Below are 15,923 nucleotides of genomic sequence, written 5' to 3'. Positions count from 1 at the left end.
AGCTAATTACAGCCAATCAGTGTTGCCATGGCGATGCCAGCACACATGCAGGCCTCAAACATGTGTTCAACTGTGATTGTACTAAAGATAGCAATTCTTCTGCAGCTTGCGCCCTGGTTTTTTCCTGAAGCGCTAGCCACCAGGAGCACTTTTGGGGCGAGGAATCACCGCTGCCCTGCAAGTCGGCCAAGGTGTCAGTACAGGGTCTCCAACATTCATGGAGGCATTATGTTCACATGTGGCTTCACGGTGGCAGAGGGGTTAGTGCGTCTGCCTCACAATACGAAGGTCCTGCCATCCTGGGTTCAAATCCAGGCTCGGGATCTTTCTGTGTGGAGTTTGCATGTTCTCCCCGTGAATGCGTGGGTTCCCTCCGGGTACTCCAGCTTCCTCCCACCTCCAAAGACATGCACCTGGGGATAGGTTGATTGGCAACACTAAATTGGCCCTAGTGTGTGAATGTGAGTGTGAATAATTGTCTGTCTATCTGTGTTGGCCCTGCGATGAGGTGGCGACTTGTCCAGGGTGTACCCCGCCTTCCACCCGATTGTAGCTGAGATAGGCGCCAGCGCCCCCCGCGACCCCGAAAGGGAATAAGCGGTAGAAAATGGATGGATGGATGTGGCGGATCAATCCAGCAAACATATAAGTGCAAAACACGTTTGTGACACTTTTCCCCTCTTCAAAAAACTCCTCAAAGACTTACTTAATTTTGATAGCTTGTGGGCTTATTTTTTGGCTAACGTATCTGAAGGTTAATACGTGATTTGTCATCGTCGAGGACATAAATGTATAATAACTTTAGATATACAAGCCATTAGTTCCAATAGATTTCTATAGGTTAGAGTTTTATGGTGTTCTATTTCTATTGATTTCTATCCTAAAAGTTGTGTATTCAGGCCCTGCGATGAGGTGGCGACTGGTCCGGGGTGTACCCCGCCTTCTGCCCGAATGCAGCTAAGATAGGCTCCAGCACCCCCCCGCCACCCCAAAAGGGACAAGCGGTAGAAAATGGATGGATGGATGGAAGTTGTGTGTTCATATTTTCTGCAGTATTGCACACATACATACACTTCCGTGTGCTTTTTTTTTGTGCAATTTCCGATGCGTAAACCCATCTGTTAATGCTCACTACTCGCAATGTGCAATAATAACAGCACTTTAACGTACTAAGCCAGTCATTCTCAATGATTTTTGAAGACATAGTATTTTTCACGCTCTCCCCTAAAATTGAAATACGAATGAGATTCTGGTAATATTTATTTATTTGTCCGTACAAATCACACTAAGAGTTGCTGGCACAAGAGCCTATGTGCCACCTAGCTGAAGACTTGTGTATTGTTTTCTCACGCCCCCTCCCCCCCAGGACACCTTATAATGCCCACCCTATTATATAAGAAGTACTGGTCTAATGACTCCTATAAAACTTTTGTAAATGTATCTGTAAATACAAATACTTGAATGTAATATGACTTTAATTACTCAAATGCGGGATCAAAGTATGTGTACTACATGTCCTCGATTATTTTCTGTCACGCCCCCTGTCGGAGACAAAAAAATGTTCACACACCCCCGGAATTGAAGTCCATAATTGACAATATTTATTTATTTATACATATCTTCGCTAAAGTGAAGGGTCATGTATGTACACTTGGTCCTATTTCTTGTTTGAGCCTTTTGCTCAGTTTGAGCAGTGCTGCCACCACTGGAAGTTTGTCAATTATTTAATGTTCCTTTGCGGCCCGGATCAGTACCGGTTCCCGGACATAATGGACGTGTGTTAACAAGTTGTTTAGATTTGTGGTCAAACATCTTAGTGGTGTTGATTAGGGCTGGGCGATACGGCTGAAAACTGTATTGATAGTTGTTGATATTTTTTATTACCCATTGAAACGAAGGACAAGGAGAAAAATAAAATAAATGTAAACGTTTTTATTTGCAATATGACCTTCCTCTGATTATAATCCCCTCAGCTATCACGGTGGAAAGGAAATGTCAACAACAGCATGAAATACACCCAATCAATTAATGTAAAGGAAATATGAACACATTGAACATTAAACAATAAGCTCTTAAAATCAAGGTGCACAAAAGAGGAATATGTAAGAAATGCGTGAAAAGTGTATGAAAATAGTGCAAATTGTGAAAATGTAAACATAGAGAAACCTGAGAAGTATTTTCTGCAAGATTAGTGGCAGGAAGTGAAAGCTGTGCTCTAAAGGGTGAGCGTGGCAAAGGTGGTGTGGTATTAGCGGTCTTGTCACACATCATTTACAGACCAGTGATCACTTCCTGCGTTGATCGCTTACCAGAGGTCGAGTGCCTTTGTTATTGCAACCAACCTTGCATCGCAACTTGGGGTTTCTTCTGACGAAGAAGAAAGAAAATATGGATAGTTTTATGGAACGCATTTTTTAGTGATGTGGATTACGAGTCTGGGCTTCACGGTGGCAGAGGGGTTAGTGCGTCTGCCTCACAATACGAAGGTCCTGCAGTCCTGGGTTCAAATCCAGGCTCGGGATCTTTCTGTGTGGAGTTTGCATGTTCTCCCCGTGAATGCGTGGGTTCCCTCCGGGTACTCCGGCTTCCTCCCACTTCCAAAGACATGCACCTGGGGATAGGTTGATTGGCAACACTAAAAAAAAAAAATTGGCCCTAGTGTGTGAATGTGAGTGTGAATGTTGTCTGTCTATCTGTGTTGGCCCTGCGATGAGCTGGCGACTTGTCCAGGGTGTACCCCGCCTTCCGCCCGATTGTAGCTGAGATAGGCGCCAGCGCCCCCCGCGACCCCGAAAGGGAATAAGCGGTAGAAAATGGATGGATGGATTACGAGTCTATTGCGATCTGTCTTGATGTGGTTTTATCGGCCAGCCCAAGTGTTGATTCCTCTACTCACCTGTGAATGCTCTCTGTGCGTCAGATGGACTGCTCCTTGAAGCCCAACCAGCGCACGGACATGCTGGGCAGGAGGAACAAGGGCAAGAGGGGACCAGAGGAGAACGGCGGGGGGCCTCTGTCCGAGCCGGAGGAAGGCGCTCCTCACAGCTACTGTTGGAACAAGAACAGAAGCAAGAGGAGGAGGATGGAGGTGAGATGGCGGACTTGTTCATGCAGATAGATCCAGTGGTCTGCTGCTCTGTTGGTATCAGCGTCTTGACAGGATTACTGCTTTTAAACTTTGAATTACTCTTTAGAGTTTTATTTCAAAGCACTGCAACAATTAAGTTTTTTTTTATTTCGGCTGTAGGGACACCCTTTGGAGACGGGCTACATTGTAAGTATACGTAAAAAATGATAATCATATTTAATAAGGGTGTGTCATGAGCGTTTTCTTTGTTCCTCACATCTTTCAGTGTGACACTGAGAGCGATGCAGGAGACAAGGTATGAACTTTTCTATTTAATGACGTCATCGTCATCACATTTGAGATTCCTTCCTAGTGCGGTTATTCCAGTCACATTTAATTGCAACTCTTCGAACTTTTCCAGGCCTCGGACCATGACATGGATCCAGTGTTCACAGTTAGCACCAGGAAAGGTAAGATTGTCGTTAAAATGCTGCACCCACTCTGACGTGTTTCCCACAGAGCAGACATCCTTGCCTCGTTTGCATAATTAGCCATCAGCAATTGTGCTTTCTTTTCAATTTGCTTAAACAACCCAGAGAAGTATCATAAGCATAGCTATTGTTTGTGATTAAGGGCTATATAAGTAAACTTAGCATGATTGATTGAAGTCTGAGTAGCTTCATAAGGTTTTTTTGTAGAGAATAAATGATGAAAAAAACACTTAATTGAACGGTTTAAAAGAGGAGAAAACAGGAAAAAAATGACAATTACATTTTGAAACATAGTTTATTTCCAATTTCGACTCTTTAAAATTCAAAATTCAACCAAAAAAAAAAGAGAAAAACTAGCTATTTCGAATCTTTTTGAAAATATTAAAAAAAATGTTCATGGAACATCATTAGTAAATTTTCCTGATTAAGATAAATTTTAGAATTTTGATGACATGTTTTAAATATGTTAAAATCCAATCTGTATTTTTTGTTAGAATATATAACAAATTGGACCAAGCTATATTTCTAACAAAAACAAATCATTATTTCTTCTACATTTTCCAGAACAAAAATTTTATTTTTGAATTTTAAGCATAATAAGTTTGGATAAATATTTCACAAATATTCTTTGTCGAAAAAACTGAATCTAAAATGAAGAATTAAAGTAAAATGTATTCATAATTCTTTACAATAATAAAAAAAAATGTTTTACTTGAACATTGATTTAAATTGTCAGGAAAGAACAGGAAGCAATTTAAAAGGTAAAAAGGTATACGTGTTTAAAAATACTAAAATCATTTTTAAGGTTGTATTTTTTCTCTAAAATTGTCTTGCTGAAAGTTATAAGAAGCAAAGTAAAAAAATAAATGAATTTATTTAAACAAGTGAAGACCAAGTCTTTAAAATATTTTCTTGGATTTTCAAGTTCTATTTGAGTTTTGTCTCTCTTAGAATTGAAAATGTCGAGCAAAGCGAGACCAGCTTGCTATTAAATGAATAAAAAAAAAAAAAAAATAGAGGCAGCTCACTGGTAAGTGCTGCTATTTAAGCTATTTTTAGAACAGGCTAGCGGGCTACTCATCTGGTCCTTACGGGCGACCTGGTGCCCGCGGGCACCGCGTTGGTGACCCCTGGTTTGTATGTTTAAATGTACGGCACTAAAAATGAATTTCCCCAACGGGGACCAATAAATCTAAATCCAAACACACGTAGTCATTAATTTGGATGAATGTATTTGTCAACTCTGTTGATCCTTTTTCAATTTTTTAGCAAATTTTTGCATGTTCAATTGCTAAAACACCAGGAGCTTCGGGTAGGGGGGACCAGGTACCTGGGTTTTAGTCTTTTTCATGAAGTTCAAATCGCATGCCTGAAGATGTTTGCATGATAGGACCCCTTTAAATGCATCATCAACAGAAGATGCTGCTCTCAGTGACGCCATGTAATATGAGAAACTGTTTATGCTCGTTGTCATTTAGTTGTGGAGCCCCCGCCCTCAACTGTCAGCAAAAATGGCTCAACGGTGCCGGCGCGGAATGGCGTCCCTCGCTTGATGGTGACGCCCAGAGTGTCGGGCCTGGAGCGGAGTCAGGAGAAAAACCTGGAGCCGCACTTCCCAGAGCCGGTTTCGTCTTCTACCTCCTTTTCCTGCCGGCCGGCCCGCTCCCCGATCACAGCTGCCGGCCCGCTCCCCAGGCCCGGTGCCATGAACGGAAACGGCAGCCGCCACAACGGCAGCCCCCCGCTGTCCAAGCCCAAGCCCTTCCTCACCTTGGCGGGACCTTCTCATTCCCTTTACAGCAGGTCAGCGCTCGCCGCAGGTTTTGTCCGTGAACTGGTACCAACACAATCTGTTTGTCTTTAGGAGCAGCATGCCAGCCAAACCGCCATCCTCCGTTTCATCCGTTGCCTCGTCTTCATCTTCCATGCGGCCCCCGACGCCCTCCACCAGTGTGTCCATGTCTTACATCCGGGGCGCAGGCTCCTCTGGCCCCCTCCGACCTCCGTCTCGAGCCAACTCCGGCGCCTTGTTCACTTCCTCACCCGGCCTCCCTCCCCCACCCCCACTGCTGCAAGGCCCCTCCCACTCCACCGCGGCAGGTACGACATGAAACACCACCAGGCGTCTCATCGTGTCGGTTCTTCAAATTGTCTTTAACACATTGCAACGTGTTTTGCCACAGACCAGGAAATGCTGCGTCAGAATTTGAACTCGCACTTCCTAAACGCCCAAGAGCGCGAGGGCAGACGCAGCGCTCCGGGGGCCGAGAGCAGCAACGGCGGCGGCACCGCGGGACGCTCCACTCCCGGCGGGCCGTCGGCGTCGAGTTCCACGCCGGGATCAACGGGCCGAAGTTCCCAGAACCAACCGAGCATCCAGCCCCTGGCCTTCCAGTTCCATCAGCACAACCACCAGCACCAACACACGCACACACACCAACACTTCACGCCCTTCCTGCACCCCACTGCCTCTGCACCCCCCCTGGTGAGCGCCGTCCTTGTCAAATCGTCCCCAAGGTTGACATCTTTTATCCCTTTCAATGCTTTTTTTGTCTTCTCAGTTCGATAAGTACCCAGGAAAAATGGAAGGGCTGTATCGACACCCTGTAAGTCCCACACATATTTTGCTGTTGCTTGACTCTACTTGCAGCTCTGTGACCATGAAGCGCGTGTGTGTTTGTTTGTGTGTGTGTGTTTGTGTGTGCGTGTGTGCGCACGTGTCGTTGCAGTTCTTCCCACAGTACCCGCCGCCACCCTCAGTGCCCAATATCCAGCCCGTGATCCCTCCCACTGGGCCTTTCAGCTCTCTGCAAGGAGCATTCCAGCCAAAGGTGAGACTCGTGTTGTCCCCATACCAAATGTATTTACATCCTTTTCAAAATAAAGGCCACAACAAAAAATGTCATTATATGGCTTTATTTTAATTGAAACATTTATGATACATTGAACATATGTTTCTTATTGTGATCAAAGAAAAATTCATGCAATACAGTCGTGATCAAAAGTTTACATACACTTGTTGACAAAGATAAGACATTCTGGAGGAAAGTTCTGTGGTCAGATGAAACAAAAATTGAGCAGTTTGGCCACAATACCCAGCGATATCTTTGGAGGAGAAAAGGTGAGGCCTTTAATCTCAGGAACACCATTCCTACTGTCAATCATGGTGGTGGTAGTATTACGCTCTGGAACTGGTGCTTTAAATGGAACTGGTGCTTTAAATGGGACAATGAAAAAGGAGGATTACCTCCAAATTCTTCAGGACAACGTAAAATCATCAGCCTGGAGGTTGGGTCTTGGGCTCAGTTGGGTGTTCCAACCGGACAATGACCCCTGAAAACACCTCAAAAGTGGTAAAGGAATGGCTAAATCAGTCTAAAAGGAAGGTTTTAGAATGGCCTTCCCAAAGTCCTGACTTAAACGTGTGGACAATGCTGAAGAAACAAGTCCAGGTCAGAAAACCAACACATTTAGCTGAACTGCACCACATTTGTCAAAAGGAGTGGTCAAAAATTCAAGCAGAAGCTTGTGGATGGCTAGCAAAAGCGCCTTATTGCAGTGAAACTTGCCAAGAGACATGTAAGCAAATATTAACATTGCTGTATGTATACTTTTGACCCAGCACATTTGCTCACATTTTCAGTAGAGCCATAATAAAATCATAAAAGAAGCAAACTTCATGAATGATTTTGTGAGCAACAAGTATGTGCCCCAATCACTACATCACAAAAAAATAAGAGTTGGAGAAATGATTGGAAACTCAAGACAGCCGTGACATTATGTTCTTTACACTTGTACGTAAACTTTTGACCACGACTGTAAATAAGATGATGAACATACGAGACAAATTCTATTTGGTTTATTCGGCTTTATTTTGATACTTTTCAAAATGAAGGCCACCACAAAAAATTTAATTATATGGCTTTATTTTAACAGAAACATTTATGATACGTTAAACATATGTTTCTTATTGTGATCAAAGAACAATTTATGCATTAAATAAGACATTTAAAATACTACAGCATTTTGCATAGTTTGGTTGGACGAGGGTGCGCTTTATGCAGCATTTTGAAACAATACACAGGTGGAAGTAAGGATTGACTCTGATGCTCAGTTCCTATAGTGTGGGGGTCGGCAACCCAAAATGTTGGAAGAGCCATATTGGACCAAAAATACAAAAACAAATCTGTCTGTTGCTGCAAAAAATTAAAAGCCATATTACATACAGACAGTGTGTCATGAAATATAAATCAACTTAAGGGAAACTAAATGAGCTCAAATGTACCAACAAACGAGGCATAATGATGCAATATGTACATACAGCTAGCCTAAATAGCATGTTAGCATCGATTAGCTTGCAGTCATGCAGTGAGCAAATATGTCTGATTAGCACACTCCACATAGGTAAATAACATCAACAAAACTCACCTTTGTGAGTTTTGTTGATGTTAGAAGTTTGGTGGACAAAATGAGAGAGAAAAAGAAGTGGCATAAAACACGTCTTAGAAAGTCGGAGAAAGTTATACATGTAAACAAACTACGGTGAGTTCAAGGACCGCCAAAATTAGTAGTACAAAACGGCGCTCGCCAAAATTAAAATAAATTTTAATTTTCCTGAAGGAATCAATAAAGTACTATCTATCTATCTATCTATCTATCTATTTATCTATTTATCTATCTATCTATCTATCTATCTATCCATCTATCTATCTATCTATCTATCTATCTATCTATCTATCTATCTATCTATCCATCTATCTATCTATCTATCTATCCATCTATCCATCGACCCATCGACCCACCGACCCACCGACCGACCCGAATCAGTGAAGCATGTTTAAGCATGTTTGTCCTCCTACAGAAACCATATTATCCATCCATCCATCCATCATCTTCCGCTTATCCGAGGTCGGGTCGCGGGGGCAACAGCCTAAGCAGGGAAACCCAGACTTCCCTCTCCCCAGCCACTTCGTCTAGCTCTTCCCGGGGGATCCCGAGGCGTTCCCAGGCCAGCCGGGTCTTCCCCGTGGCCTCCTACCGGTTGGACGTGCCCTAAACACCTCCCTAGGGAGGCGTTCGGGTGGCATCCTGACCAGATGCCCGAACCACCTAATCTGGCTCCTCTCGATGTGAAGGAGCAGCGGCTTTACTTTGAGTTCCTCCCGGATGGCAGAGCTTCTCACCCTATCTCTAAGGGAGAGACCCGCCACCCGGCGGAGGAAACTCATTTGGGCCGCTTGTACCTGTGATCTTATCCTTTCGGTCATGACCCAAAGCTCATGACCATAGGTGAGGATGGGAACGTAGATCGACCGGTAAATTGAGAGCTTTAAAAGAGAGCATATTAAAACAAACAAAAAAATGTTTTCCCCCTCATCATTTCCATTCTTCATATATTTTTGAAAAAGCTCCAGAGAGCCACTATTGTGGCGCTAAAGAGCCGCATGCGGTTCCAGAGCCGCAGGTTGCCGACCCCTGCTAAAGTGTAATACGGTTCCACCAGTCCCTCTGTGATCGTATCGCTCGTCAGGATGTGATCTTTTCTTTCACCTGCACTTAGCTATCACTTGCAGTGCAAGTGGGGATGCCTTGAGTTGACTGACGCCCTGTGTGTGTGTGTGTGCGTGTGTGCGTGTGTGTGTGTGTGCGTGTGTGTCACAGCCTCTTGTTCCTCAGGGCACCGGTCCGGAGTTGAGCGCTCGCCTCGGGGTGGTTCCTCACCACCTGCAGCCAAAAGACCCCCGGGTAAGGGCAGCACTGTCACAAAGTTTGCACCACTGCTGGAGTACGCCATGCAACACAAATTAGAGATCGACCGATTATTGGCGCCCATATTTGACGTTTGGACGTATATCGCTATCGGCCTTTTTTTTAAATCGGTATCTGCATTTTTTTTTTTTCACATCAGCAAGTGCAATATATACACATATGATACCAGTATTTAGTGTTTGGTTGGCTCAATACCAATATTTTAGTATCAATCAATCAATAAATCAAAGTTTATTTATATATCCCTAAACCATGAGTGTCTCAAAAGGCTGCACAAGCCACAACGACATCCTCGGCTCAGATCCCACATTAGGGCAAGAAAAATCTCAACATAATGGGATACAATAAGAAACCTAGGAGTACCGGTACCAAAATATATTTTAATAGATTTTGATACTTTTTGATTCTTTTCTAAATAAAAAAAAAGGCATTATTGGCTTTATTTTAACAAAAAATCTTAGGTTACATTAAACATGTTTATTAGTGCAATTTAGTCCTTAAATAAAATAGTGAACATACTAGACAACTTGTCTTTTAGTTGAAAGTAAACAAACAAAGACTCCTAATTAGTCTGCTGACGTATGCAGTAACATATTGTGTCATTTATACACCCATTATTTTGTCAAAGTTATAAAGGACAAGCTGTAAAAAATGATTATTAGTCCACTTGCTCATTTACTGTTAATATCTGCTTATTTTCTGTTTCAACATGTTCTATCTACACTTGTGTTAAAATGTAATAATCACTTATTCTTCTCTTCTTTGATACTTTACATTAGTTTTGGATGATTCTACAAATGTAGGTATCGATCCGATACCAAGTAGCTACAGGATCATACATTGCTCATAATTCAAGTCCTCATGTGTCCAGTGACGTTTATGACAATAATATGAATTTACAAAAAGATTTTGTGACGATAAAAAATATCAATGTAATCATAGTAGTATCGACTAGATACGCTCTTGTACTTGGTATCATTACAGTGGATGTCATGTGTAGATCCACCCTTGGCGTTTGTTTACATTGTGACGCCAGTGAGCTACGGTGTGTAGTGAAACATGTTTAGCTATTCCTCGTCCTCCAGTGATAATAGTACTGGTAAAAAACATACTTTATTTGTCGCCATGGAGGCGAGGATTAGTGATTTAGAAGTAGTTAAAACACAGCCGATTGCGGATGGACATTAGCCGCTAACTAGCTAGCCATTTCTTAAAGTTTCAGTGTTATAACTTCACCTTTATCTTTAGCTTTTATGCCAAAATGTGTCCATTCTCCCTTTTCTGTCTGCACACTGTGTCTGCTTGTAAGTACTCTGTGTGTGTGCGCTGCCAAACACGCTCCTCTGCTAGTCAAAACAGCAATGTCACCACGTGACCACGACGCATCGTCATGTCTGTAAAAAATAAATATGGCGAACCGGTACTTTTCACAATGAGTATAGTACTGTTTTTCATTCATTAGTACCACAGTACTATACTAGTAACAGTATACTGTACAACCCTAAGTTAGTGTTAAAAAAATGAATAATTAGTGAAGTAGATAGTAATAGCCCCCGCTCAATGACTAGCACTTTTGTCCTGCATGAGAAAATGTTGCTTTATGCTGGAGCTACCCTTTTTTATTTCAGTCATTGAAGAATGAAAATTACTCTGTCGATAATTCTTCCCAAATATCTTTTGATATCTGAATTATTCTGCGGTCGGCCCGTGGCCCACTTCCTCTCCTTGCAGTGCTGGTCGCCAACAGTGCGTCTCCTCTGCTTACCTGACAAAATGTTCTATTTTTGCCGGGAAGTCAAGTTTTTGTCCTTCTTTCCTGGCGTCTTCTCAGCCCCGTTTGGTTTGTTTTTGCTACTGCAGCAATGGGGTCGCTCGACAAGCCTCCGTCCGCAATACTCGGGAGTGTGGGCTCATTAGAGGAGCGCCACCAGTTTCATGTTCCGGGATTTAATCAAATGGAAACAGAAAAGATATCTGCCAAGATTACAAACTTTGTGTAAATATCCTGACAAATATGAGATGATTATATAAGTAAAGAAGAGCAGGCAGCAGCTCACACATTCTCATACTTTCTGTAACATCATTTTAATTTTCCTGAGGGAACGCTCCTGAAGGAATCAACAAAGTACGATCTATCCAGGAAGAAATCTCAATTATAATCGACGTTAAGGAGCCCAGAATATTTTTGAAATGTTGACAATATTTCAGAAGCCTTACAATGTATTAAATCCATCAAGTGTTATAAAAGTTTATAAAAAATGGAGTAGATGAGTTATTGTGATGTAGGGAAATGTCATATTTTGGCCAATTTTCCCAGGAGATTTCTTATATTTTGAAATGCAAATGTCGATTTTCCTCTTAGACACGCATAGTAAACGTGTTGTATAGTTTTTGATGATAAATTAAACACAACATCAAACATTGTGTCATTACAGGTCCCACCTTTCCTAAATCATAATGTTAAAAAACAACTTAAAGCCTTGTCTAAGTATTTACTGACATATACCAGGTTTTCAGGGGTCATCAAAAAGCATTAAAAGTCAATCAAATGGAATTTGTGAAAATGAAGGCCTTAAATTGCACGAAAAAGATTTAAATTGTATGTCCAGAGGCTTTAAAAATGTATTACAATTCTAGTCCTGGGCTGCTAGTAAGTCAATTAATCGAACGTTAAAGGAAATTCAACCTGAAGTAAGTCAATTAATCGAACGTTAAAGGAAATTGAACCTTATAACTTTGCCGTCATGGATAAATGGCTATGTCTGTGTTTCTTTCTGCATTTCTGGCTTTCCAACTGGATACAGAGGTCTCACTCTGTGCATCGCTCTCAGCACTAAAGCGTGTTTATTCGACAGTGGAATTACATCAACACAGTGAGCCTCTTGTCAGTCATCCACAATCGTTTCGGTACTCACATACGGTACCTACTTGCAATTCTCTTCCGCATATTTTCCTGTGTGAAGTTGTGGTAGTGACCTTCACTTGAATGTTTCAGCTGGAACTAATCAATATATAACAACGTTTACTTTTAATGTGCACATTGCTCCGAAACCGTAGGAGAAGCTTGATGTCGGCGAGAGTGGGCTGTGTGCACCCTGGAAGTAACTTATCCACAAGATCACCAATCCAAGCGCTTTTTTTCCAAACCTTATTTCAACAACAATATGATGCATCGAATTCAAACAATCAGAACATGTAAGTAAACATGTCTCTGTACATGTTTTCCAAATATGTACATACAAATGATTGTTCTGCATCATTTTCAAACAGCGATCAAGACATTGAAACAATACCAGAATAAACAAAACATGAAAACATGTGCAAGGAATAACAAAAGATAATGCAACAAAAAATAATAGCTTCATATTACATTTTTTTTAAATGTATGTTGGCAATTGTCTTTAATCCATTTTAGAGCAATTACAGACTATATTTAATGTACTTTTCAATTATTCAAGATTATGAATAATAATAATTATTCAAGATTAATGATAATCTTGAATAATTGAAAAGTACATTAAGTATATATATATATATATATATATATATATATATATATATATATATATATAAGCTTACAACTGTCTGTACAGACAACATTGTAAGCATTTGATTCTTGGAGGTAACGATTCTCGATTTAGAATAGAGAATCAAATAAAACTCACTACTTTTTTAATAACATTGGGTGCCAGTTCTATTATTAGCTACATTACTCCATAGAATAGACAAACTGCTCTGATCAATGTTATATTACTTCAAATAAAACTGTTTTTCCTTAATAAAATGCTACCCTAACATTTAATAAAGTCAAATACAAACAAGGCAACAAGAGAAGTATCCAACACTTCTCTTTTCTAAAGTCAATCTGTACAGCAGATGTGATCATCTACATCAACTATATGACTTGTCTGAGTGGCTGGACAGGATAGATGAAAAAAAAAAGTTGTTTTTGATTTTTTTTTTTTTAATCGATAAAGAATTGTTACTAATAAGAATGAAAATTCAATGGAAAATGGATTATAACTATCTGCATTCGGACATGGGCATTGACTTAGTTGTAAGTGGAATTTAAAAGCGTTAAAATAGATTTGCGAACATCTACAGAAACCCTGTATAATATTCGTGTTTAAACAGCTTTTACTGCAAATGAGCATCAGCTCCAAGTCTCGCTTATCGGCCCCCTGGACTACTAATAATCGGTATTGGTCCTGAAAAAAGCATATCGGTCGATCTCTAATCCAAATGTTGGGGTTGTGTTCCACCTTGGCAGTGAAGACACGCTCGCCACCTCCTTCTTCCCAGATGTGGATTAAAAGTGGTTTTACGCTTGTGTTCTCTCGTAGCTAACTGATCCATTTGGGACATCGTTGAAAATCAGTAATGTAAGCACAAACCGATGTTTTCAATGCTTTGGCTTAGCGTATTTGACTTCTCTTACTGCTTCATTCCCTCTGCACTAACCTCACATGTGGCTTCGCTAATGCTGTCCTCACTGAGCCTTGCACACCAGTTAGCTAGCCCATACCTTCTTCTGTCCCCACTCCTAGTGTTAGAAAGAACTGACAAAGCGTGTATTGAGTCATTGCCCATCCAGGCAGAGCGTCAGGACAGACTTGTCTGAGAATAACGGCTTGCAGATGCTATCAGTAAACTTTCCTGTGTCGTGCAGAAACCTGGCAAGTGGTGTGCTATGCATGTTTACGTGGCCTGGATGATTTTCAGCCATCAGAAGAAAGTCAAGGTACGTCTGCAGCATCCCTGCACCCAAAATGGAGGATTACATTCTCTGTTTTTCATCCAGCTGATGCAGGCTGACCCTCACAAGTTGGACCTCCGCAGCGACCTGCTGGCTCGTCTTCCAGGAGCAGGCGGACTCGGCCCTATGGGACCCATGGGAGGGCCCCTGCCTCCAAGTCACGACCTGACCAGACCGCCGAGTCTCTTCTCAGCAACAGGTTTCATCACAATTATTTTCTGTCAGACGTTCCCTGCTCTCTCTGCTTCTCGGCATGTGAGAGTAGTTTGACGGACGCCAGGTAAACGCTTCTCTCGTGACTCTGCAGGTGCAGTCAATCCACCCTCGGCACCTTTCATCACGCCGTCGGCGCCGCACTCGTCTTTCCTCGCTCCGGCTGCACATTTGGGTAAGTCCATCGATTTGCTTCACTCAAGACATGCTGACCAGATTCCTGACTTTGCATTGCAGTCACAATAAGTGGAGCCTCCTAAAAGGAGAAATGCACTTTTAGGGAGGGGGGGGGATTCTGCCTATCATTCACAATCCCAGTGTTGGCGCTAGGAATTTTCAAGTCATAAAAATGGGGTCCCTCAGTAAGTTTTTGGGGTCGCACTTTTTTGTAACCTTTTTGAAAACAAATGATAAATGTATGCATTATCCTGCTGTATCTTACCATATATATAGTTTTGGAAAAAGGTTGTCATAAATGTTACTTAAAACCTCTCAAGGCTTAGTGACCACATGCGTGGACAGCACCTTTAAGCTATTATTTCAAAAATTGTGTACACTACTGAATTGGGGTCTTATGTGGACACTTACACTGCCATATGGTGGTGTCAAACGACTATAACGTACAATGGAATTTGGGGAAAAAAAGTGTAAAAATAAGAATTAGCATGTCACTAAACATGAAGTACACATTTGTGTACTTATGGACTAAGTACATCATATCAAAAGATGATTCTTAGTTCTTATTCTAATTAGGGTCCAATAAGCCCTAATAGCAAAGAGAAATAAAAAAAGCATGTAAACAAACAGCTTGGACTTGGGTGATAGATAGATAGATAGATAGTACTTTATTGATTCCTTCAGGAGGGTTTTCATACGAAAGAAAACAAATTTGTATGCATATGTAAATGTCTTTTGTGTATTTATAACATTTATTCACTTTCTTCTTTCCTTCATGGATCTTAAACTTTACCGCTGCCGCCCCAAAAATCAAAGTTCTCCGGCTGATGTGGACCACTGACACATCTCATGTCTGCATATTTTACTAGAATACTCTCATGATTATTACATATATCAACATCAAGTACATACTGTAATGTTTACTTGTTAAAATACCCTCTACATATCTAATGTCTACCCAAATGACCACTTTGCTGCTGCTAAAAATGGATTTGAAGGGTATTTCTACAAGTAAACAGTACAGTAGTTACTTGATTTTGATATACGTAATGACCATAAGGGTATTCTAGTAAAATATGCAGAGATAAGATGTGTCCGTATCAAAATATTACTTGAAATCAATTTTTGACAGCAGCAACATGGTTGTTTGGGTAGATTTTAGCTTTGTAAAGGGTATTTCAACAAGTAAACTGTAGAGTAGGTACTTGATTTTGACATGTGTAAAACTCGTATTCTAGTAAAATATGCAATGTGTAAATACCAAAAATAATTGAATTTTTTACATTTAATGAACATTTTACATAAATGAATACATCCAAACACTTTATAAATATTTATTATGTGCAGGAAGAAATAACCATTACAATTGTATGTATCTTCCAAACAAGAAAGAGGTTTTATTACATCAACATCGAACTAAGAACACTCCTTTAAATCCAGTGGCGGGTCT

The 15,923-nt window shown here is 41.1% G+C and overlaps 1 protein-coding gene across 2 annotated transcripts in view; it reads left to right on the top strand.

Moving 5' to 3' along the window:
• The window catches only part of fbrs (fibrosin), a 39,741-nt gene that overhangs the window by 10,739 nt on the left and 13,079 nt on the right, over positions 1–15,923 (top strand). Inside the window, exons 2-15 of one of the 2 annotated variants that reach the window (XM_061876048.1) lie at positions 2,921–3,088; positions 3,248–3,274; positions 3,354–3,383; positions 3,489–3,537; positions 5,037–5,361; positions 5,423–5,658; positions 5,742–6,043; positions 6,120–6,164; positions 6,288–6,389; positions 9,220–9,303; positions 13,671–13,709; positions 13,997–14,068; positions 14,129–14,282; positions 14,391–14,471. In XM_061876048.1, the coding sequence (XP_061732032.1) occupies positions 2,921–3,088; positions 3,248–3,274; positions 3,354–3,383; positions 3,489–3,537; positions 5,037–5,361; positions 5,423–5,658; positions 5,742–6,043; positions 6,120–6,164; positions 6,288–6,389; positions 9,220–9,303; positions 13,671–13,709; positions 13,997–14,068; positions 14,129–14,282; positions 14,391–14,471 (1,714 nt within the window). The remainder of the gene's footprint in view (positions 1–2,920; positions 3,089–3,247; positions 3,275–3,353; positions 3,384–3,488; positions 3,538–5,036; positions 5,362–5,422; positions 5,659–5,741; positions 6,044–6,119; positions 6,165–6,287; positions 6,390–9,219; positions 9,304–13,670; positions 13,710–13,996; positions 14,069–14,128; positions 14,283–14,390; positions 14,472–15,923) is intronic. The other variant, XM_061876050.1, reaches the window with a different exon arrangement.

The sequence above is a fragment of the Nerophis ophidion genome, linkage group LG17, assembly GCF_033978795.1.
Source record: "Nerophis ophidion isolate RoL-2023_Sa linkage group LG17, RoL_Noph_v1.0, whole genome shotgun sequence".
NCBI classification, from domain to species: domain Eukaryota; kingdom Metazoa; phylum Chordata; class Actinopteri; order Syngnathiformes; family Syngnathidae; genus Nerophis; species Nerophis ophidion.
The sequence above is the reverse complement of the archived record's forward strand: the minus strand, read 5'-3'. Positions and strand labels throughout refer to the sequence as shown.